The sequence below is a fragment of the Pseudorca crassidens genome, chromosome 2 (genome assembly GCF_039906515.1).
Source record: "Pseudorca crassidens isolate mPseCra1 chromosome 2, mPseCra1.hap1, whole genome shotgun sequence".
Classification (NCBI taxonomy): Eukaryota; Metazoa; Chordata; class Mammalia; order Artiodactyla; family Delphinidae; genus Pseudorca; species Pseudorca crassidens.
Genome location: NC_090297.1, coordinates 95,254,468 through 95,279,597, shown reverse-complemented (window position 1 = coordinate 95,279,597; position 25,130 = coordinate 95,254,468). Strand labels below are relative to the sequence as shown.

General features: G+C 41.3%; 1 protein-coding gene across 1 annotated transcript in view; it reads left to right on the top strand.

The window, feature by feature from the left end:
• Window positions 1-25,130, top strand: part of AKNAD1 (AKNA domain containing 1) — a 34,168-nt gene that overhangs the window by 7,660 nt on the left and 1,378 nt on the right. Inside the window, 9 exon segments of the mRNA XM_067727104.1 lie at window positions 764-897; window positions 8,643-8,799; window positions 14,355-14,440; window positions 17,620-17,717; window positions 20,671-20,767; window positions 20,841-20,995; window positions 23,298-23,379; window positions 24,420-24,481; window positions 24,484-24,518. Of these exon segments, the coding sequence (XP_067583205.1) occupies window positions 764-897; window positions 8,643-8,799; window positions 14,355-14,440; window positions 17,620-17,717; window positions 20,671-20,767; window positions 20,841-20,995; window positions 23,298-23,379; window positions 24,420-24,481; window positions 24,484-24,518 (906 nt within the window).

Genomic DNA, 25,130 nt, shown 5'->3' with positions numbered 1-25,130 from the left:
ACTGGAATAAAATCCCTGAGACCAGGGACTGTGCCTGATACAGCTTTTGTGTCTCTCACACTTTTGGCCCAGGACCAAACATGGGCAGTGCTCAGGGAATGTTTAGTGACTGGGGCTGCAGGGCTGCAGGCTCTGTGCATCGAGATAAGACCCTGACCTGTACAGTTTAAACATTCATCTGCATGAGGCTACATCTGGAAGACCCATTTGAAGCTTTTGACTAAACTTCCCGATGTTCCTTCCCCACTTCATCCCCCAAGTGCCATAGATTCAATCCCAGGTCCTCTAACTTCAGTTGTTTTCTAATATCTATGTGACTTCTGACATACTTCCTAGAGCCCCAATTTCCTCCTCTACAAAACTGGGATAATAAATCTACTTTGCCACGTTTACAACATTGATGCGTGGATTAAATAAGATAATGAATGGAAAAGTGCTCTGTGAGCTAAAAATTATTCTGCAAATATGTAGGATTATGAATGTCCCATTAACAAAAATTTAAACACCTCCAAGTGGGTTCTAGGAGAGAAATCAGAAGTGACCATATTTTTCAGCTATGTGCTATGAGGTGTCATAAATGCTGAGATGGGTCTTGGGTTGTCTATATTTTAGATGTCAGACTCTGAAACAAAACAATTGCCAGGAGAAGGATGATGGCTTTGTTTTGACACTACTGTGGGGTACATCCTCATTGTGTTTTGGGGAAAACCAACTACACACACAGGCTTACCTGTGAATGATTCCAGTGACTCCACTGTTATAGGTCCTCGAGAAAATGCAGGGACACCTCGAACTGCTGGAATAGGAGTTTCTGGCCAATAAGGAAAAGCATCTGACTTTGAAACAGCAAGTCCACAAGCGTGAATCCCCAGCTGTCGATGAATTTGATCCAGAAAGGTGAGGCTTAAACTGTGTAAGGTGGAAGGGTCAGAGGTAATCGCCTTCAGGTGGGATTCTGATGCGGCTGATGGCTCAGTGCTTGGAGAGCCATTGGTCTTGGGTCAGCAAAAACTGTGCTCCCATTGAATAAGTGTCACCGCATGCAACAAGCAGTACGGAATTCCTGCTATGTGTAAGGTCCTGTGCAGGGCACTGACCCAGATAGAGTGCCCCAAATGAACAATGGTCTCCTGGAGGAGAGACATTGTGCCACCACATTGCATTTTGTTGGATGTCATTATAATTGGTTCTGAGACTCAGAGGAGTACAAGAAACTCTAGAAAGGCTCACGTGTTAACCCCAGAGGACCCTCTCCTCTCCAAGCTCCTCCTGTCCTGTCCTCTCCTTCATCCCACTCCTGCCTTTATTTCCCCTGCCTGGTTCTTCTTTTCTGTCCCTCTTTTTCCTCATGCACAGACAATTCCAAAGAGACAGCAGGCAAGAATGAATCATTGTTACATTGGTTAGTGTTGGGGTAAGGGACCCACAAATCCTGATAAAGGCAAAATGTTAAGGCTTGAAGTCAAATGATTCCTGAATTAATTCACATTAGAAACTTGGGTGCACAATCATATCGAATGAAGATTCCAGCTGGCCCTTCTGATGCCACCATGCCCCTCTCTTTCCAATCTAAATAATTTTAAGATGTAGTCCAGGACTCAAGGCTAGGATTGTTTCCATATAATTTCCTGGGATGAATTTAAAGAACCCATTTAGTAGGCTTAATATTTGTAAGTTCAGCTCTTTCTATTCATAGCATTTTAACACGAATTCATTCTTGATGCCAAAATATTTTAATGGTTTATATTCTGGCACTAGCATCCTGAGAAATTACTTCTTCAAAATGAATGAAATCTCTGTCTATTGTTATTTCAATACTGAGTAATTAGACAGCAAGGATGAGGTTTTAATATTGATTTTTTTCCCCCAAAGGCATTTTTTTCTTGGAAAAAAGGATCTCCACATGCTTTCACTATTTGTTTAAAAACTAATAGCGTAAGGATATTTATTTTCCAAGAAATCCCACTTGTTTTGGCAGTCGTCTTAAAGACAGGCCTCTGTGCGCATTAAGACCAAAGTTATGCAATGCCTTATTTATATCCTAGTTACACCCACACTGCGCCTGGCCCCAGTATAAATCAAAAGAGTTTCAACTGCAATTATATCCCATATACAGGAGAAGCTGTCAACACTGGGGCAAGGGAAGGACTCAGCCTCTCCCAAAACTCACCTCAGAACTGCCTCAGAGCAAAGTGTGCTCAGCTCCTCTTGTTCTCAAATGGGCAAAATGTGGCAAAGAGCAGAACCCAATCCAACCCTTGAGGTCGTGGTGTGTCGAGAACCTTCTAAATGATGGGTCCAAAGGCTATTGTTGATGGCTTTCTGTAAAGGAAAGAATTGCGCAAATTAATTGGCTAATTGCTTAAGTCAGCTATTGTGCTCTTATTAAAACCTTCTTATTATTGCCTTTGAAAGGTAATATTCAAAAACATTGTTTGGATTTCATGTATCTTGTTTGTCAGAATGTAGTCTGATGGTCATTTGATTCTTTCACACACTAGCACCAGAAGCCAAGGAGTCAAGAAATGGTGTTCTGCCTCCATCAATCCCTCCTCCCTGATACTATCGGCATACACTCTTGTCTTCTGTTTTACAGAAAAGATCACAAATTCCCTCAAGAAATGTCTTTTGTCCACCTCCAGTTCTGCATGTTTTCACCTCCTCTTTCTTCCTTCACTCACCTTCCAACCTCTCCAGCCTTGGTCCTTGAGCCTATCTCTTCCCGCTACCTTGAGGCCTCGCTCCATCATTTCACTTCCTTTAAATTTTCAGTCTCCCCTTGTCACCTGATGAATTCCCTTCTGACTGCCAGACTAGAACATATTTTCCTATATTTTACTTATCAGTCTGGTTTTCCAGGTTTAGATCTTTGTCCCACCACTCGTTGAATAGGGCAGCCTTTCCCCATTGGTAAAAAGCCACTTTTATCATATACAAAACCCCCATGTGTACATGGGATTGGATCTATGCTCCCCATTGTTCTGTTTCTATTTCTACATTAACCACATAGTTCTAAATTACTATAGGTTAGTGTATATTTTTAAATGTTTCTTCTTTTAAACTTTCTTTAGCTATTCTTGTATACTCTTCTTACTAATAAACTTTATAATCAGCTCAGCAAATTTCTTTTTTTCATTGATAGAGTCACTTTTATTGAGAAATATAGTTTTAGGAACCAAATTTCTTTAATAAAATTCCATTTGAATTTTGTTTAGGATTTTGTTGAATTTACAGATCAGTTCAGGAAAAATTAAAATCTTTGCAATGAGTATTCCCATCCCATTCCCATGAAAACATCCCCAGCATGTTTTCTTCATGTAGATTTTACATGTTTTGTCAAATTTGTTCTTAGCTATTTTATACTTTTTCTGTGTTTTTTTTTTAAGAGTCAAGATTATACACATACCTTATAAAAAATATTTATTTGGCTGCATCAGGTCTTAGTTGCAGCACGTGCGATCTTCCTTGCGGTACGCGGGATCTTTCACTGTGGTGCATGGGCTCTTTGTTGCGGCACGCGGGCTTCTCTCTAGTTGTGGCATGGGCTCTAGAGCACGCGGGCTCAGTAGCTGTGGCATGTGGGCTCTCTAGTTGTGATGCATGGGCTCCAGACCGTGGCAGGCTCAGTAGTTGTGGCGTGCAGGCTTAGTTGCCCCACAGCATGTGGGATCTTAGTTCCCAGACCAGGGATCGAACCTGCGTCCCCTGCATTGAAAGGCAGATTCTTGACCACTGGACCACCAGGGAAGTCCCTCTGTGTGTTGTTAATAGATGTTTTCTCTAATCCATATACAGGAAATAAAGAAAATTGTATGTTTAACTTATATGGGGCTACCTGACACAATCTTGTTCTTACTATTTCGTTGATTTTCAGTTGACAGTCTTAGTTTTTAGGTATGACAATCAGAAACAAATAATAGTTCCCCTCAACTTCACTTTTCCCCTTAAATATTTATACATTATATCTTTTCTTCCCACCAACTTTTCTATATCACATTTCTTTTTATTGCTTTATTTCTTTTGCTAGGTTTTCCCAAAAAACGTTGAATAATACTTGTGAAAACAATCATTCTTGTCATGTTCCTAATGGTATCGGGAATTCTTCCAAGTATAATGACTGCTGTAGGTTCAAGTAGATAAGCTTTATCGAGAAAGTTTCCATCTATTCCTAGCTTACTAGAATTAGATATTTTTAAATTTAGGAAAAAGTTTAATCAAATGGGGTTTAGAAATCTAGTTAATCTCCTTCATGAATCTAGTGAAATATATTAATAAATATCCTAATGTTTATCTATAGAATCAGTTGGGAAAATTTCCCCTTTCTTTTTATGTTCCAGAAGAGTTACTTAAGGTCTTTGGTAAACTCACCCATAATTCCACTTGGATTTGGTGCTTTTGGGGGGGGCAAAATCATAAAACCCCTAGAACATAACAAAGTAGAATACCTAGATGACCTTTGTTATGGTGATGGTTTTTGAGATACAACATCAAAGGCACCACCCATGAAAGAAATAATTGATAAGCTAGACTTCAAATTAAAAACTTCTGCTCTGCAAAAGACAATGTAAAGAGAATGAGAAGATGAGACACTTCTCGTAAAGGACTGTTATCCAAAATATGCAAAGAACTCTTATAACTCAACAGTAAGAAAAAAACCCAATTAAAAAATGTACTAAAGATCTTAACAGACACCTCACCAAAAGAAAACATACAGATGGCAAATAAGCATATGAAAAGATGCTCCGCATCATATATCATCAGGGAAATGGCAAATTGAAACAACAATGAGATACTACTACACACTATTAGAATGCCCAAAATCTGGAATGCTAAAAACACCAAATGCTGGTGAGGATGTAGAGCAATAGGAACTCTGCTTTATTGCTGGTGGGAATGCAAAATGCTACAGCCAGTTTGGAAGATAGTTTGGCAGCTTCTTTCAAAACTAAATATACTCTTACCATATGATCCATCAATCATGCTCCTTGGTATTTACACAAAGGAGATGAAAACTTATGTCCAAAAACATGCACATGGATATTTCAAGCAGTTATATTCAGAACCATCAAAACTTGGAAGCAACCAATATGTCCTTCAGTAGATGAACTGCACTAATTAACTGTGGTCTATCTAGACAATGGAATATTATTTGTGCTAAAAAGAAATGAGCTATCAAGTCATGAAAAGACATGGATGAAACTTAAATGCATATTACTAAGAAAGAAGCCAATCTGAAAAGGCTACATGTTGCATGATTCCAATTATGTGACATTCTGTAAAAGGCAAAACGGGCAAAAACAAAAAGATCAGTGGTTGCTAGGGGTTAGGGTGGGGGGAGGGTTGAATAGGCAGAGTACAAAGGATTTTTAGGGCATTGAAAATACTCTGTATGATATCCTAAAGGTGGACACATGTCATTATACATTTGTTCAAACCTATGGAATGTACAATACTAAAAGTAAATCCCAATGTAAACTATAGACTTTGGGTGATTATGATGTGTCAATATAAGTTCATTAATTATAACAAATCTACCACTCTGGTGGGGATGTTGATAATGGGGGAGGTTATGTATGTGTGGAGGCAGTGGGTATATGGGAAATCTCTGTATCTTCCTATCAGTTTTGCTGAGAAGCTAAAACTTCTCTAAAAAAAAATATTAAAAAATATACCACTCACATTCTCTGATCACTGGAAATTAATAATAAAAAGATAGTAAAAATCTAATCAGAAAATTTTAATGCTCATCTAAATAATTCTTGTGTTAAATAGAAAATAAAAATGGAGGTTAGGAATAATCTACAAGTCAATAATAAATGAGAAAATAACATGAAAACCAATGTAGTATAGCTAAAGTAGTACTCTAAAGAAAATTTATAGTTTTAAAATGCATTTATTAGGGGGGAAAGTTCAAAACCAATAAACTAAGAATTCAAACCAGGAAGGCAGAAAAAGAACATCAAAATAAACCCCCAAAAAGGAAGAGATTCATAAAAGGAAGGAGAAATAAATGAAGTTTAAAATAATTTAATCAATAAAACATTTTCTTTGAAAATATCTATAAAATAAACCACTGGAAAGTCTGACTGAGAAGCATAAATAACATAAAGAATGAGAAAGGAAAAATATCAGAATAAAAATTTTAGATCAAATGGGATTGGACAATTTCATATCAACACAGTTTAAAATGTAGATGAAATGGACAAATCTCTAGGAAAATATAAATTATTAAACTCTACTCAAAAAGAGGTAGGAAATCCGAAAAGACTAATAACCAGACAAAAATAGAAAAGATTGTAAACAGTCAAACCCCCAAAATGTACCAAATCCAAGTGGGACTATGGGTGAGTTCAACAAAGACTTTAAATAACTCTTCTGGAACATAAAAAGAAAAGGGAAAATTTCCCAACTCATTCTATACATAAACATGATCCTTCTATTCCTGGTCTATGATCCATTTGGGGCTGATTTTTGTGAAGAGTGTAAGGTCTGTGTCTAGATTCATTTTTTTTTTGCACATGGATGTCCAGTTGTTCCAGCACCATTTGTTGAACAGATTATCTTTGTTCCGTTGTATCACCTTTACTCCTTTGTCAAATATCAGTTGACTAATTTTATGTAGGTCTATTTGTAGGCTGTCTATTCTGCTCTTTGGTCTCTCCATATAAACTTTATTTTTTAAAACATTTATTTTATTTATTTTTTTGGCTGCGTCAGGTCTTAGTTGCGGCATGTGGGATCTTTCATTGTGACACAGGCTTCTCTCTAGTTGTGGTGTGTGGGTTTTCTCTCTCTAGTTGTGGCATGTGGGCTCTCTAGTTGAGGCACGTAGGCTCAGTAGTTGTGGTGGGCTTAGTTGCCCCACGTCATGTGGGTTCTTAGTTCCCTGACCAGGGATTGAACCCAAGTCCCCTGCATTGGAAGGAAGATTCTTTACCACTGGACCTCCAGGGAAGTCCCCATATAAACTTTAGAGTCAGTTTGTCAATAGCCACAAAAGAAGTTGCTGGGATTTTTACTAGGATTGCACTGGATCTATAGATCAAGTTGGGAAGAACAGATATTTTGATAATATTGCATCTTCCTATCCATGAACATGGACTATCTCTCCATTTATTTAGTCCTTTGATTTCACTCATCAGAGTTTTGTAATTTTCTTCATAGAGACCTTGTGCATATTGTTTTAGATTTATACCTACATATTTAAGTTTTTTGGACCTTAATGTAAATGGTACTATGTTTTTAACTTCAAATTCCACTTGTTCCTTAAAAGAATATAGGAGGGCTTCCCTGGTGGCGCAGTGGTTGAGAGTCTGCCTGCCGATGCAGGGGACACGGTTTCGTGCCCCGGTCCAGGAAGATACTGCGTGCCATGGAGCAGCTGGGCCTGTGAGCCATGGCCGCTGAGCCTGCACATCCGGAGCCTGTGCTCTACAATGGGAGAGGCCACAACAGTGAGAGGCCCGCGTACCGCAAAAAAAAAAAAAAAAAAAAGAATATAGGAAAGTGATTGACTTTCATATATTAACCTTGTACCCTGCAACCTCACTATAATTGCTTATTAGTTCCAGAAGTTTTTTGTTGATTCTAATTTTCTACACAGATGATCATCTGTGGACAAAGACAATTTTATTTCTTCCTTTCCAACGTGTATACCTTCTCTTTCTTTTTCTTGTCTTGTTGCTTTAGCTAGGACTTCAAGTACAATGTTGAATAGGAGTGGTGAGAAGGAATATTTTTGCCTTGTTCTTGATCTTAGTGGGAAAGAACTGGTATAATTTTTAATGTTTTGGAATTTGTTGAGATTTTTCTTTGTGGAGTAATATGAGATAAATTTTTATAAATTTAATGAATTTGAGGAAAATTAATTCTTTGGGGGCAAAATATATATTTATATTTATATATGCATGTACATATATACACATATACCTATATGTACATATACCTATGGATCAAGCTTGTTAATTAAGTTATTCAGATTTTTCATATCATTCTTTTTCAGTTGATATAAATCACTATTTTCCTAGAATCATAGCTCTTAGAACTGTAAGGGACTTCAAAATAATCAGATCCAGATAAGCAAAATATTGTTATCTCATGTTATAGTTGAGACATTGGAGGCACAGAAAGATTAAGTGATTTGCCAAAAGATACACAGCTAATGAATAACAAAATGAGAATTAGAAATATAGAACATGATAAATATAATTAGCACTACTGTACGTTATATATGAGAGTTGTTGAGAGTAAATCCTAAGAGTTCTCATCACAAGGAAAAAAATTTTTTCTTATTTCTTTAATATTGTATCTATATGAGATGATAGATGTTCAGTAAATTGTTGTGATAATCATTTCGTGTTGTATGTAAGTCACGTCATTATGTTGTACACCTTAAACTTGTCCAGTGCTGTATGTCAATTATATCTCAATAAAACTGGAAGAAAAAATTGAGTATTAGAGCCCAGGCCTTTGCAGTGAAACTATAAACAGGATGCCTGTCAGGGAAGGTGTCCATTACCCTTCCTGTCTGAAGATAGATGGCATTAAAAATGTAGATCAATGTTATATTCAAGAACTGTTGTTACTAATTAGAATGTTGACTGCATACTCAATAAGATGCCTGTGTGTTTATATTTACCTAGAAAAGTAGAAGGTGAAATCTTCACATTGGAGATGCTACTTGAAGATTTTAAAGAGAAAATTAATAAAGGCAAATACACTTCAGCTGTCTCTCTTCCCGTGAGTTCTCAAATCAACCTGGATAACTTGTCATCCACATCCTCTCCATCCTCAAATGAGGTAATATAGCAGCCTACAGCCTAATTTCATGCCAAGAAAAATGGTTTTTATGTATTTATAGAATCCTAATTAATGGAATCACTGAATTCTATCTTAACATTTCATGAAAATTTAACTTTCCAAAGGCCTATGAATCATATTATTTAAAGTGGAACCAGCTTTTAAGAATTAGAAGCTATTTCAAGTGTTGGTTTTTGAAATATCTTATTGGTTTAGGATGTAACAATGCAGCTTAAACTGATGAACTGCTAAAGAGCTATTTCTTCTGGATGAATAGTAACATTTTTTGTAGATCTTGCATGCCTGGAAGAAATAATTTTTCTTCTTAATAGTTTTGTACTATTTCTGCTACATAAAGAATAACAGACTCAGTGAAAGAACCATTTCTCATGAGTCCACTTCTACATTTTCTTTCTCTCAAGTTAAATTCTTTTGGATTGTCTACATATGCAAAACCAGGAATTCAAATCAATTACCAGTGTCTTTCTATAGTACTTTTTGTAACCTCAACTATCAGAACATTTCAGAATACATGAAAATTCTGACAAATGGAATCATCTGGATAATTGCCTTAAATTGACTGTATTTGAAGACACAGCCCATGGCTGTTATTCAAAACTTGAATAGGTTTTTGTCAGAGTTTAGGACAGGATATTGAAGATTATATAAATGTTAGCCCTTCCAAACAAGTATGTTTGCCTCCTCAAAAATCCCATTCATTCAAGGCCCATCTTCAGAGTTAGCCCACTAACTCTGAAGGTTAGTTATATAACCTTGATGCATAGCCGCCCACTCCAGGCAGGATTCTTCATCCCAGCCTCTGTGCCCCCATAGCATCATGTCTCATTTGTCCTTGTGCCTTTGTACCCATCTTTGTAGCCCGAACAACTGACTGAATGCCTGGTATAGAGTGAGTACTCGGTATAGTAAACTCTGCACCACTGTGGATTTAACAAATGATCCCCAAGGTTCGCAGCTGGTTCTCTCTCTAGTCCTGAACCGAAATTAGCTTCAACATGGTGTGAGTGAGCCTAGTGAGGCAGCCCAGGCTCCTGTTCAGCACTCCCCTCAGGTCTGGGTTCGCTCTTCTTAACTGGCCTCAAGTGTATAGCAACTGTTGTGAGATGATGAGGACTCTATAACTTTGTGATAAATAGCCCTGAAAAGAGAGTCTACCTCTAGTATTAACCATTCATTCGGTAAATATTTCTTGCTAAATGCTAGGCACTTTTCTCGGTATTGGGGATACAATATAAACAAGGCAGACAAACCACCTGCCCTCAAGATGCTTACATTTCCATGAGGGACACATACAACAAACAGATAAAATTAACGTGGAATTACAGAATGTTAAAAGTGCTATGTAGGTGCAAGTAATAATGCATTCCTTAGGACTGTGAAGCCAGACTGCCTGGGTTCAAATATCAATATGAGCTCTGTCATTAATCAGCTTTGTGACCTTAAGAAAGTTATATAAACTCTCTGTGCCTCAGTTTCCTCCTGTATAAAGTGAGGATAATAATATCTGTCTAAGCTTCCAACTCCTTTAGCAAAAAGTCTTTGCAAACTGTAAAGGTCTGAGCCAACGGAACTATTATGTCTACTATAATTTTGTCATTATCATTTTAGACCCAGGGGTTTTTAATTCCATTATTTCTAATTCCTTTATAATGAAATATCTCAAAGCTGGCCCCCAGACCGGCAGCATTGGCTTCACCTGGCAGCTTCTTAGAAATTTTAATGATATTATTAGGACGTTTAAATGAGTTAATATACGTACTTAAAACAGGGCCTGGCTCACAGTAAGCACATTACCTGGGTGTTAGGTACCGTGACAATTAGGTGATGGGATATGACCAAAAGTAACTCACAGTGGGAGGGTAGGGTCAGAGGTGAGATCTGAATTGAGTACTGGGGGATAAGAATGAGGTAGCTAAGTGAGGAGTCCGGGGAAAGGGACTCCAGGCAGGATATGATGCTGCCTTAGGTGTGGTGTGGAAATGCAGAACCCATTTTGAGTCACCTCCTGTGCAACAGCAGCCCTAATGGCAAGTCCCTCTATGCGGCTCCCCAGTTACCCAAGGAGCACCCTGGCCGTCCTGCGTGGCGCCGGGGCCATGTGGGTGAGAGGGGACAGGGCGCCGCCCCCACCCCCCACCGGCACAGACACAGGAGACCCCCTCTTCCGAGGAACTTGACAGGCTGGTCCCACAGCTCAGCAAAGAGGGCAGCGACGGGCCCCTCCTGAGGGTCCGAGAAGGGAGACGTGGACTTGGACCACCGCTTCCACCTCCGGGAGCCTGGCTTCCTTGGCGGCCCTCTCTCCGTAGAGACGCCCAGTGGAGGGAGGGTGGGAAAAGGGCAAGTGGTCACTTGGTCCCACTGTCCCAGGAGTGCTGAAATTAAATTCCCAGTGACTCTTCACCAGATTAAACAAAACCCAAATAATCCCCCAAAGTGGGGCGCCCAGGTAGCTCAAGAACTGACTCTAAAATTCAAACTGCTTTTTTAAAAAAAAAAAAAAAAAAAACTAGACTAACCAGATCAAATGACCATGAGGTTGTCTTCGGCTTCCGGAGTAACGTCCTGCAGCCCCGTCCTGGCTCTGCTCAGTTCATTGCCTTGGCTCTTTAACCAACCAGTATGGCTGAACGTGACTCTGAAATTGGCATAATTAAGATCACTTGGCCCTTATACTAACCGGCGCCCTGGGTGTTAGTGCTGGTGAGAGCTGCCTGTATTGCTAACCCTCTCCACTCTTTCAGAACTCAGGAGAAACCTGCTTGAGGTACCTGTTCTAGATCAGGGCTTCTGCAACTGCAGTCTGCCGTGGACTCACCTGCAGATCTTACTGAAACGCTGGCTTTGATTCGGTAGGTCTGGGGTGAGCCTGCAATTCTGCATTTCTAACAAGCTCCCAGGTGATGTCAATGCTGCTGGTCTGGGGACCACACTTTGAGATGATTTCATTATAAAGGAATTGGAAATACTGGGATTAAAAGCCCTGGGTCTAAATTAATAATGACAAAATTATAATAAGCAATAAACAGTAATAATTCTGTTGGTTTGGAGTTTTGCTGTTTGCATAGACTTTTTGTAGAAGAAAAATTGGAAGCTTAGAAAGGTGAAGAGATTTGCCCAGTGCAAATACAGGAGACACTGGATCCCAGGTCTCCCAGTTCAGGCGGAGGGCACCCCCCCTACATTCTGCTAATGTAAATCTGCCTTAACTGTGAAGTGCGGAGATACTCCCTGAAGGCCCAGAAGTAATAAAAGAAAACACAGGGGAAAAATGAAGCAAAAAAAACCTCATTATTTTTTAAATTATAAAAGTGATACAGGCTTATTGCAAAAAAATCAGAAAATAGAGAAAAGTATACAGAGGAACATTTCACTGACAGAAAAACCATTGCTAATATTTTAGGGTATATCTGGTCTTTTTTTTTCTCTGATACACATACACATTTTTACAAAAATGGGATCATACATGTATTGGGGGCTTTTTTAAGAATTTTTGATGTGGACCATTTTTAATGCCTTTACTGAATTTGTTACAATATTACTTCTGTTTTACGTTTTGGTTTTTTGGCCGAGAGGCATGTGGGATCTTAGCTCCCCGACCAGGGATTGAACCCGCGCCCCCTGCATTAGAAGGTGAAGTGTTAACCACCGGACCGCCAGGGAAGTCCCCATACATGTATTGTTTTAGGATATGCTTTTTACATTTAACATTATATCATGGGCCTCTCAAAAGTTATTGAATAAACCTACAGCTTCATTTTTAAGGACTGCACTGTATTTCATTGTATGGGTGTACCCTGATTCATTAAACCAATCCGTTATTGATGGACATTTAGTTTTTTCCACTTCTTTGATATTAGAAACACTGCTTCAGTAAAATCATTTTATATGCAAACCTTTGGCCATAGTTGATTAGTTCCTTTGAATAAAAACCTAGGGTTGCAGTTAATGGTTCAAAAGATACACAGTGAAAATTTGGATAAACTGGCCTTTAGCAAAGTGGTGCCCACAACAGTGCCTGGGAGTGAAGGTGCCTTCCAACCTGAGCCAAACCAGGGTATCTGTTTTCTTTTTCTCGCCAACCTTTGCTAAAGTGATAAAGGAAAACTGATACCTTATTGTGTTAATTTGTATTGCTTTGACTATTTGTAAAATTTACCCATTTTCATATGTTTCTTGGCCATTTCCACCACCTCTTTGACATGTCAACATTTCAACTAATGTTTGCAAAACTGAAACCACAGTAAATCTTTTTAAGAAAGGCAGACAACTTGAAAAATAGTAAGAGCAAACACTGTTCAGGATGAAGATTTTTATCATACAAAGTTGCTCTGACAAGGGCACGAAGGAGCAGTAGCTCTGTGGTTAAGGACACAAGTGTACGGGGAAAGGCTCAAATGCCAGCTCTGCCACTCACTCTGTGTGACCTTGACGAGCTGCTTAAATTCTCTGAGCCGCAGATTATTCATCACTAAAATGGGGACGACATGCCAGGATGGTGGTAAGGAATAAAGGAGGTGATATGAGAGGTACTTGGCACAAGGAGCAATCAACAAATGGTTGTTTTTATGAATAAGAAAACACTGAAACCCTCCAAAAAATTAATGGATAAAAGATTAGAACTGAAAGTCACAAGTAGGATATACAACCAATAAATAAACATATGTGGAAATGTTTATCTCCTTTAATAACAGAGGAAATGTTAACACAGGGGGCCACCCCTACTTTTTAAATTAACAAGAACATTTTCAAGGGATAACTCCTGATGCAGAGGAAGGTGTAGACAAACGAGCCACCAACGTTGATGGCGGCTCTGTAATTCGTACAGCTTTGGTGGAAAGAAATTAGGCCACACGTATCATCACACAAGCACTTTCACAACCTTCGACCCAGACATTTCCTAAGGAAGTAATTCAAAATATAGAAAAAGCTGTCTGTACAATGATGCTTATTTCTCACTATTGTTTATAATGGTGAGAAAAGTACGTTTATTTTCTGTTTACATAAAGGGTAAAACCATAGTAAGGGTGGTGTCAGCCTTTTCAGTTCCATAGTGTGATTTTTTTGTGTGTGTTAAACAGGGACATATAAACAATCATTGAGGCCTCTAGATAGTCCCTAAACCTTGTTTTAATTCATAGTTGAATACATTGCTTTGGAAAGGCTTTTAGATTCTGCTAACCAGTGGTCAGATTGAAGGATTTAAAAATCATCTTAAATTGGTTCATCCTCTGGTGGAGCTTGGTGTAATTTGAAACTAAAGGAAAGAGAAAACAGGGTGGGGAGAGTATTCTCTCATCTGTACTAGATTTTTAAATGTCTGGAGAAGGAAGGAAGTCAAGGCAGGGTGGAAGCTTTCTTTCTCTAAGCCCCAGGCCGTTACAGCACAGGCCCCACTGAGCCAGAAATCAGAGTGGAGTCCTGAGATGGTGAGTTTGGCGGGGTCCGCGCGGCTTGCTGGGCTGTGCCTGAGCAGCCGAGGGGTGAGTCACTTCCTCGGTCACATCCACATCTGTGTGTGCTCTGTGGTGCAGGAGGAGCCTAACAATGCTGCGGGGAGGCAGGACAGCACAGAGACGACCGGTGCAAGCTGTGCCTTCTGCCACCAGGTCCTTGAATGGTGAGGGCTTCCAGCTGCTAAATTCCCAGGGTGGGTGGGAGCCGGTCCTGGGATAGTAACTCCAGTGAGGATGGGCATCAACTAACTGAACAGGTGCCAGCAGCCACGGGCCGAGTTACAGAATCGCAGATCTCAGGGCTGGACACGCAGCCCGGTCTCCCTCCCAACTGACAAATCCCTGGAGCAGCGGCTCTCAACTGCGGAGAGCATCAGCCTTACCAGGGCACTTGAAAATAATGCACATGCCTCAGCCCCACCTACTGTATCAGCCTCCCCGGGGTGAAGCCCTGGTGGGAATCTTTTTTTAATATTTATTTGTTTGTTTGTTTGTTTTGGCTACGTTGGGTCTTCGTTGCTGCGCGCGGGCTTTCTCTAGTTGCGGTGAGCAGGGGCTACTCTTCATTGTGGTGTGTGGGCTTCTCATTGTGGTGGCTTCTCTTGTTGCGGAGCATGGGCTCTAGGCACGCGGGCTTCAGTAGTTGTGGCGCATGGGCTTAGTTGCTCTGCAGCGTGTGGGATCTTCCCGGACCAGGGCTCGAACCCGTGTCTCCTGCATTGGCAGGTGGATTCTTAACCACTGCGCCACCAGGGAAGCCCGGGAATCTTTCTTTTAAATCTCCCCCAGATGATTCTGATAGGCCTCTTGGTTAAGAATCATGACCACAGCGTATGGAGGGTGGTTTGGCCTTTAGGCTCCCTTTGAACCTTGCCCATGTGGGAGATTATTATACACCATTGTGTAGCAGCTCGCAGCCTCACTACTCTCTCCTCACAATGAATGAAAACTTACCCTGTTGGGTCCCACCTCTGCCCCCCAGTGCCACCGGAAATAAGCCTAATCCCGTGTCCCAGGGTTTACTTCTCCACATCCCTCAGCAAGAAATCTTCCGGAGGTGACAAGCTGTAAATCGGGTAAAAAGCTGTAGAGGTGAAATCCTAAGGAGAAATTCTTAATGGTTTTGAAACACTCTTTGGTCAGCTGTTAGCCCGCGTGGATTCAGAATCATTTATTTGAAGCTTCTATCAGTCAGCAAGAGGCGCCTCCTCCAAGCTTGAGAGGCACTGTGGACTGGAGCCAAAGCTTGGCTAATTGACCTTAGGAAGGTGGAGAGGCAAGGAGGGAGGGGCTGTTTAGCCACCACTATTACCTGAACATAATGGATTCGAATAGAGGCAGATGACAAGGTCTGAAAGACTGAAGTTTCCTGTTGGAAAGCATGCCAAGCACGGAATGAGCACTTGTCATAAGGGTCCTATTGAGTTTCCGCCCTCTAAAAAAAGAAACAGCATGGTTTTGTGGTTAAATATCCGTGTGTCATCTGGTGTGAACCATTATTTTAAACCAACATGTCCATCATCAGCTTTGACTCTCCTTTCAATACAAAGGTCACAAATGATGCCAAATCCCTGAGTCATCCCAGATCCACTATTTTTTTTAATTGAATTACAACCTACGTTTTGACATTTTTTTTTAGGTTTTAGTAAGCATAATAAAAATAGCTTGACATTAAAAAAAGTTTTGATTAAGCTTTCAAGATACTAAATATTTCTCTTCCAAATTCATGGTCTAGACCTCACAGCACCACTAAAGTAGCAAGACAGGGACTGGCGTTCTAGACTACATTTTCTCTTTTATAATGAACAAGATGGAAGGCAAAACACAACCAAGTGTAAAATCAGATCTAACAGTAAATCACCTGCTGGGGTGTGATGTGGCGATATGCATGATTCATAAATTGAAATCTTGGTAAACTATATCATCCCTGAGGAATTAATTGAACAGAGGGTTATATATACTCTTTACTCTTTTAGAAGATTAGCTCTCTCTCAGATGGGATGTGTTCTTTATTTAGCCTACTGATGTACGTACTGTTTGAAGGATATTTATATATATGCAGATAAATAACATATATACTATGTGTAAAATGCTTATCCCTTTATGTCTGATGCAGAATTTTGGATTTAAGAGTACACTTCAGCTACTTGGTCTTGTTGAAAAACTGTCTTCTCAAGTAGAACCGCCCTTAACTGTTTTTGGCAAGAAGATTTTAGTGCACAAAGAAGTTTAAAAGAGGCAGAAAAAGAAACTCATGTGTTGGACTAAACTCACTTGAGTGCCATCCAAGTTTTCCACTTTGGAGAGCAGATGTTCAAATGCCCCAGAGGAGGAGGGTGGAGACAGAAAATGAGGTGTGAGAAAATATGTGACTCATGAGGAGAGCATATTTTTCCAAGAAGAGGGAAAGGGCCTGGCTTCTCAGCCCCCAACCTCACAAACTCCAAGCACTACGCCTCTCTCCACCAGCAGCAGGCCCAGGCACAGTGGGACATGCACACATTTGCAAGCAAGGCCTGAGGCTCAAACTCCATCCCCGGCAATCAGTCTCATTCCTGACTCACTGGCTACATCCAGGACATCTTGGGCTACATCCAGGACGTCTTGGGCACGGTGCCCTCCAGGCTAAGAATGAGCAACGTTCCCTAGGGGCTATTATAGTATTCCAGGGGCTGAGCTAGAGCTTTCTTAAGAATTGCTGTCAACTAAAATTCCTTTGGAGGAGTTAGAATTTCTGTGAAGAAGGGAGACAGAAGCTACAGACAAGTCGGAGGAAGTGTCCCGGTAAATGACAATCGAAGGGCATCTTTCTGATGCCCCCTGGTGGCCTTGCACAGCTAAAATTAACCCCACATGCTCTCATAGCCTTTAGCCCCATAGACACTGGACAAAATCCACCTTGCTGGAATTTTCGGATCTCTCAGCTAGTGCTTATGGATCCAAAGCCATGTGATCTGGTATTGACATGTAGTACAGCTTCTTCCCCTGATAAGAACTGATTTTGAGACAATGAATTAAACTCCAAATTTTATAATTCCATACTTCAAATTTCTATATTGTTTATGTGTATCATGACTAGATATTATCCTCAGGGAAACAAAACAGATTTACTTTTAATGTTTGGTATGCATGTTCTTTTCAGGCCAAATTGTGCTGGGTGCACTTTCTCACCGGGAAGCTCTCAAACAGGCAGGCAGAGGGATAGCTGTGTTGAGGATGACATGCATCCTCCATCATTCCAGGCTCTGACATAAGAAATTTCACATTTCAGTTTTACCAGACCTCTCACTATCGCTATTAGCAGTATACTAAAAGTTTATGGGATTTTATGCACCTTTTTTAGGAAGCAAAAAATGGAGAAAAAAGGCCACAGAGGAATCAACCGTGGAAGGTTTCCTGTTGCCATTCAAGACAAGGCACGGCACCCAGACTCAGTTCTCGGTAAGTTGAGGGGTCTGGGGCCAGTCGTCATGATCCCTCTCCTTGGGGTCCGCTCACTGCCAGCAGACCATGTGCCACGTCAAATAGCTTTACTTAGACTAGGGTGTTGCACGCTGGTTATTATTATTATTGTTGCAAAATGTAAAGAATAATGAATTGATTCAAATGAGATGTGGTCAAGCAGGGTGAAAGTGCCCACACCTGTCTCTGCCTGGAGTCACAGGGCTCCGTGACTCAGTCACGAGGCGGTCTCAGTTCTGCGTGGCAGCCCCCCAGCATGACCCGTAATCTGCACCTTGGGAGCTCCCCCGCCACGGGACAGTTGCTGCTGACTTGTCCATACACATTTCATAGGAGCAAAGAAAGTTAGAGCGGGGAGCAGACCCAGAGAGCACCAGTGCATGGAATCCAGTGAGTTTTAGTCATAGGGGCCCTTCTCCAAAGATAATTTAAGCAGAAAAACATCCCCTGGCAGGACTCCCCTGGGTGAGGAAGAGGTGGAGTTGAGGCCTGCTGGCTTAGGTAGCTCCTGAGAAGAAAATCAGCGGCTGAGCCTAACCTACCCAGTTTATACAGCAGGAAGCTGGGGGCCGGAGAGCTAACCAGGCTTGCTTTTTCCTTCAACTCAGTATTCTTCCTGTTATGTCACATTTGGTTCTATTTCTTCTCTGTAGATGACACATTTTCTAATAATAATAGTAGGTTTAAGCGATCGAACACTTACTGTATACCAGACACCAGAACAGAGTAGAGATTTTCAAAGTGTGGTCAGAGGGCCCCCGGGGGGCCGTGAGGTCCTCTCTTTTCTGTGCAAGAACAATATTTCAACAGACTGAATGGAGATACAGCTATAAAGTCCAGCTGCCTTCTGTTAAGCTAGATGTTTTAGAAATTTGCCAAAACGTAAAACACTGCCATTTTACTCACTGATTTTTTTTCAAAAATAGCTATTTTTCATAAAAAATGTTATTTTGTGAACATGAAGTGATTATTACTGTTTTTAAATGACAAAGTATTTTTTAAATGCTTCAGTTTAAAATTCTGAAAAAAGAAAAAGCTTTGAGACTGCCCATTTAGTCTTAGGAAAATCTGAATGATTCTACACAGCAAAAATGACTTGAAATTTATAAATACCTCTCTACCAAGCCACATTCAGTTGACTGAATGTTGTATGACAGCTCTTCTCCAATGCAAGGGGAGGGTGGATTTTTACTACAGGTATAAAAAATTTCATATATTATATGATAAAAACTATAATAAGCAAAAGCTCTTTAGGGTTCTCAATTTTAAGAGTGTAAGTAAGAGTGTTCTGAAATTAAAGAACTGAGAACGGTTGACATATAGTGTACATCACTTGACTATCATAATACCCCTGTAAGGTAGGAATTATTATCTTTATTTTATAGATAAGTAAATGGAGGCTTGGAGAAATTAAGTGACTTGCCAGGGTCAAAGAGCCTGGTGTGTTATTTATTGCTGTGTAATGATGTATCCCAAACCTTAATGGCTCAAAATAACAAACATTTGCTATCTCATAGTTTCTGCAGGTCAGGAATTTGGGAGCCATTTAGCTGGGTGGTTCAGGTTCAAGGTCTCTCATGAAGCTGCAGTCAAGACGTTGGCCAATACTGCCATCATCTGAAGGCTTGACTAGGGCTAGAGAATCTGCTGCCAAGATTGTTCACACACATGGCCACGGGCAGGAGGTCTCAGTTCCTCATCATGTGGACCAAAAGGCTGCTTGAGTGTCATTAAGACAGGGCAGCCAGCTTCCCCCAGGCAAGTGATCCAAGAGAAAGACTGAGATGGAAGTTTCAATGTCTCTTATGACCTAATTTTGGAAGTTATACACCATCGTTACCACTTTATTCTATTTGTTAGAAGCAAGTCACTAAATTGTGAGTTGTCACAATCAAGGAGAGAGGAATTAGGCTCTATCCTTTGAAAAGCATGTTAAAGAATTTGTGGACATACTGTCAACCAATATAGCCAATAAGTGGCAGAGCCAGGCTGCAAATCAGGCCTATCTGAACCCATGTCCTTTCTCCTGTACAACACAACCTTCCCAGGGTGTAGCTCCTTCTTCCTCTATTTGTAATTTCCTTGACTTCTGGATTAGAAGGCATTCAATGACCACTGACTGAGATTTGGGAAAGAAAACATCCTTCCTAGAGCTCATTCCATTTGTGATTTACACTTTGGAAGATAATGTTACAAATGAGTGTAATCATGAGTGCAGCAAGGCAGGTAGCATTGGCAGAAGCTTTGTCCCCAAGCCTCGTCTCTCCTGGAGCTAAGACGTTGCTTGGACACCCAAGTGTGATGTGCTCACCTGCCGGGTCCATGCTCCCACACTCTGGCCTAACCTGGAGAACTCCACTGCCCACAGCCTACCGAATAAGACTCAGACCTGCACCAGACACACATGCTCTCTACTGCTAGCCTCTCTGTGGTACTGATGAGGGCAAAGCTATGATTCAAGTTCCCATATGGACTCACGAACGTGATGTGAGGAAAACCATCTTTCCAACTGCCTGGATGACAAAACACAAGCTCTTGGCCACTGCAGGGTCTAAGAAGAGAATGTGGATGTATCAGGGCTAATCTGGAAAAATAACTACAAATGCAAGATCGTCTGATAATTCAATGGACGAAATTCTCACAGATCCATCCATTCAGAGGACCTTTACTAAACACCTACATGTGCTAGGCAAATCTTAAGACTTTCCTATCAGAATTGTTTTCTATCAAAACATCTCTCAGTTGTCATAAGGGGAGTCCAAATGTCACCCCTAGGATGGCAACCCCCCTTGGTAAATTTCCCCTTGGGGAAATGGAACACTCTGGGGCCTAATGCATACCTTGCACGATCAGAGCTCTACTCTCCAGAGCATATTTTAGGACTATAATAAAAAAAACTCACACTTCCTTTGTGTAACTTGGGCTTTTTCAGGTTCTGATACAGGACTCAGCTGCTATTCTGCTTCTGGGACTGGACTGCAGAGTAATAAATGTGAGAACTGCAGCACTAAGATTTATAACTCCCGAGAGTCTGCGGTAAAGCATTATCTAAAGGTGAGAGTGACTGGGCCGCCTCAGAAAACAAGGCATAAATGGGGGCAGCTGTTGCTCCCAGGCAATGAGTTGTATTTTTAATCTTTTCTTTTTAGAATTTCATTACATATTCAACACCCCGGGACAGAATTTCTTTAATCACAGCAAAAGAAGTGCCTTTGCCCAGCTCTGTTATTTAAATGAGAATAAAAATTCTTCACTTTGTAAGTACATCTGCAAGATCCCATCTTTGTACACAACCTAATCTCCCTGCATGGGAGACCTACATCATACCAGCCACTGCTTCCATATGGGGAGCCCCTGCCCTGTTTAGTCTGCCGCCAGGTCTCTAGCACTCATCTGACACTTGCACATCCAGCCCGACACCTGGATGGCAAGAGGCTGGGCTGGGACTGGGAGATATGCAATCCTAGCAATAAAGGACTTTGAAAGTTACTAAGTGCTATACCAGTGTAAGTTGGTAACAAGTCATAAATATTTGCTGAACAAGTAACTGACTGAATAACTGCCACTATTATTGTTATTATTCAGAAGGGGCAAAAGCTTTAGATCTATCCCCACTAAAATTCAGCACATAAATAGACTATTTTACACTCCTTAAACATCATATTGCTAATTTCAATGCAAAATTTTGCTGTCTTTGGAACTAAGTAAAATCCCACAAACATTTATTTATAAAGATGAATAAAACATGGCTCCTTGGGCTTCCCTGGTGGTGCAGTGGTTGAGAGTCCGCCTGCCAATGCAGGGGACACGGGTTCGTGCCCCAGTCCGGGAAGATCCCACATGCCACGGAGTGGCTGGGCCCGTGAGCCATGGCCGCTGAGCCTGCGTGTCCGGAGCCTCTGCTCCGCAGCGGGAGAGGCCACGACGGTGAGAGGCCCGCGTACCGCAAAAACAAACAAACAAACAAACAAAAAAAACATGGCTCCTTCCTCCCAAGGAGTTTACAACCTATTGAGAGAAAGGAACTCCTACCCAAATAAGGAAAGTTCATGGAAAAATACGATAAGAGCTAAGAGCACAGAGTGTGCTAAGGGAACACAAAGGAGGGAAGGGAACACCTTTGTCTTGCTTCTGAATGACAGCTGTGTCTGGTTCTCTGACATCCTTTCCTCATGGGTGAGTTCATACCTTCAGAGCGCTTTCTCTCCATCACTGGGGACAGGGCACCAGAGAGAATGTTTCTGAGCTTTCACAACTGCCAATGTCCAAGACTAAAGAATGATGGTTATCTGGCTGACCTCAGCTATGTCTCCCCTACTCACCCCCAGCTGCCAGATCGTCCAGTTGGATGTGTTCTGTTGAGACGACAGTCCCTAAGACTCTGAAGAAGCAACAGACAGATTTCTTTACTATCGCCTTGGTTTTGGGGTCTACAGCCCACGAGACCTCTTATTCCAATATACGAATGAAGAAAGCAACTGAGTCACTTGAAATGTGATCTTGAACTCCATTAGTAAACATATAGTGGCCAAGAGGGTAGAAGTCCCAGGAAAGCATCTTTTGCTCGGTGTTAGACAGGAACCTCCAGAAAGGACAGAAAATGGAGCGGGCTATTGCAGGAGGTCATGAGTCCCACCTGTAGACTGAGAGACAATGTACTTTGTCAGGATGTTGTAATCTGTAGACTATGAGAACTGGACCAGTTGACCCTATGACCCTTTCCAACTCTGAATTTCTATGTTTCAAATAAAATCCACAACTATATTTGGAGGTGACCAAGGGGTTAAGACTGAGCTCATTAGTGCCTCTGTTCGTCATGACTTAAGTCTGGGTATAGCATGACTAAATTTGGACTTTCTGACTTCTGCCCTGCCTTCCGTGTCTCTCCCTGTTCCTTTGTCAAATGGGACCCTCCTGAGGGGGAGTGAAGCCAAGCTACTAGAGACCAGTGGATATGACAGAAGAATGAAGGAGAAAGAGGGGAAGATAGAGAAGAGAGGAGGAGAGGCAAGAGAAGGGGGAGAAGAGAGCCTCAGCGACAGAGAAGGCAGATTTGTTGGCTACTGACTTTCTTCTCTTCCTTCCCCTGGCGTTCTTCTTTTCTTCCATGGTGACATTTATCTTCTTCTCTGTTTAGTCTCTATTTTCTGGAATTGTCTTAGTAACACAATTTAGTTTCTGACTCCTAGAATCCTTGCTCCTAAAGTGGAGAGGACTTCAGAAATCCATTCAGTTCAAACTCTTGGAAAATATTATCCCTCCATTTGCCAGATGAAGAAGTTGAGCCCGTCGACATGCCCAGGTCACACAGCTAGCACCAAGGGAACCTAGAGTCCTGGTCTCTTGTCTGCTAATAAAACTCCTTTTAAATGTTGAATTTCTTTTCTTGAATTCAGAATACTCGATGGCTATTTTCCATGTTCCCTAGTTTTATTTACTTAGTAAAATTTTATGAAAGATTTCATTCATACAGAAAAGTTCAGGGAATGATACCCATATATCCACCATTTGGGGATCATTTTTGATGCTCTGAATCTGATCAGAGCTAACATTTTTCAGCTCATTCAAAACCAAAATGGATCTGTTTCCAGAGTGCAAATTCAAAATCCTCTCATGATGAATGTGAACTCATACCAGGAGAGTAAGTATGATTAACAAAATGGCTACCCATTGTTTGGATGCATGCAATGCACTTAGTGCATTAGATCACCTGCCCAAGATCACCTAGATCATAAGTAGTAGAGCCAGGATTCAAACCTAAGTCTGGCTAATATTTCAATCATTCAGTTATTCATTCAACAAATACTTCAGTGTCAATAGCAGGACACTGTGCAGGTGCTGAGGACACAGTGACAAAGTCAACTTCTGTCCCTGCCCTTACTTTTTTGGTAGAGGAAAAGGGGGCATACAGAGTGCTATTACCTAATTTGGGGGTTTAGGGAAGCTGAGTTCCAAAGGATGAGTGAAGTAGCAAGGGGATGGGGGAGTAAGAGAGAAGAACATGCCAGTCTAAGAGAGCCTTCTGGTGTGGAAAAGCCCTTGGCAAGTTCAGGAACAATGTAGCTGGAGCCTAAAAGAGGGAGAGGCAGTGGGGGAAAGATGGGGTGGTGAGATGAGCAGGGCCAGGCTATGCAGGGGCTTGTCAGCTGCATGAAGGATTTCAGACTCTTAGGTATAATGGGAAGCCAATGAGATTTTTTAACCAGAGTGTTTTTTAAAGTTTTCCAGTGTTTTAAAAATCACGCTAACTACTAAGGGAGAGGGAATGGATTAGAGGAGTCAAGGATTGGAGCACAGAGACCAAGTAAGAGGCTAGTACAGTAATCCAGGTGGAATGATGGCAGCTTAGCCAAGGGTGGTAGAAAAGGAAAGAGAGAAGTCTAGTATTCAAGAGCTACTTAGGAGGCAGAATCGACAGTGTAGCTGAGTGACCAGGGTTCAGGCTGTGTGGAGTCACACTCACTCAGTCTGAACCCCACTACTCACTACCACAGTGCAGTGCAGTGTGTATGAATGTAGCCACTGGGGAGTTCTTGGGTTTGTGTCTTGGTTGTGTGTCCTTGGGCAGAGGGAGCACAAACTCCTCGCCCCCCCCACGCCCACACACACAGCCACTACTGGACCACAGAGCTGAGGATGGCACTTTATACAAGTATCAGTGTGCTTTTGCCTTTTTTATAGTTCAGACCTTGCTACACCCTCACCCCATTCCCACTCCTGCAGGATTTCTGAAAGCACATCCTCAACAACTTTACCGGTATGGAAGAAACGGAATCTGAGGTGAGGACTTAGAAAAAAACACTCTAGAATCTTTGCAGCTTGTAAGTTTGGTCTTGATGACCACAAAACTGATGGCTTGTAAATTATTATAGTATGAGAGCATCAGAAAATGCTCTGCTAAAACAACTTGTGCTCAGCACTAACATAAAGACAGCCTGAGCAGCCACATGGTTTGTATTATTCCTAAATTGGTTCCAAGGGATATTTCCTGGAGAAAATGTTTTTTGGGTGGTGCCTCAGCTACAGGATTCCCCGGCGCAGACCTGAAGGCATGCCGCCCACAAGTTTGTTCCAGGGACACTGGGGTTAGAGCTATCAGTAGATTCCTATTTTCAATCAGGTTACTTTCAAATGCTGCCACAGCATGTGCTGCATCCCTGGGTGCCCTCTCAGTGGTTATGGCCCCTAAATCTCCTTCAATGCCCCTCCCCCCAAGAGCTTTTCTTCTTTGTCACGGATCTCTTTTTCCACAGCAGGGAAACAGCCCAGCAGGTTGCTGACTTCACCCTCTGATTCATGCTCATCAGTCACGTGTTGGTCTTTTTTCTGTCCCTTTCTCTACAAAATATATTCCATCTCAGACTGGTTTCCTAGGAAACCAAGCCTCAAAAA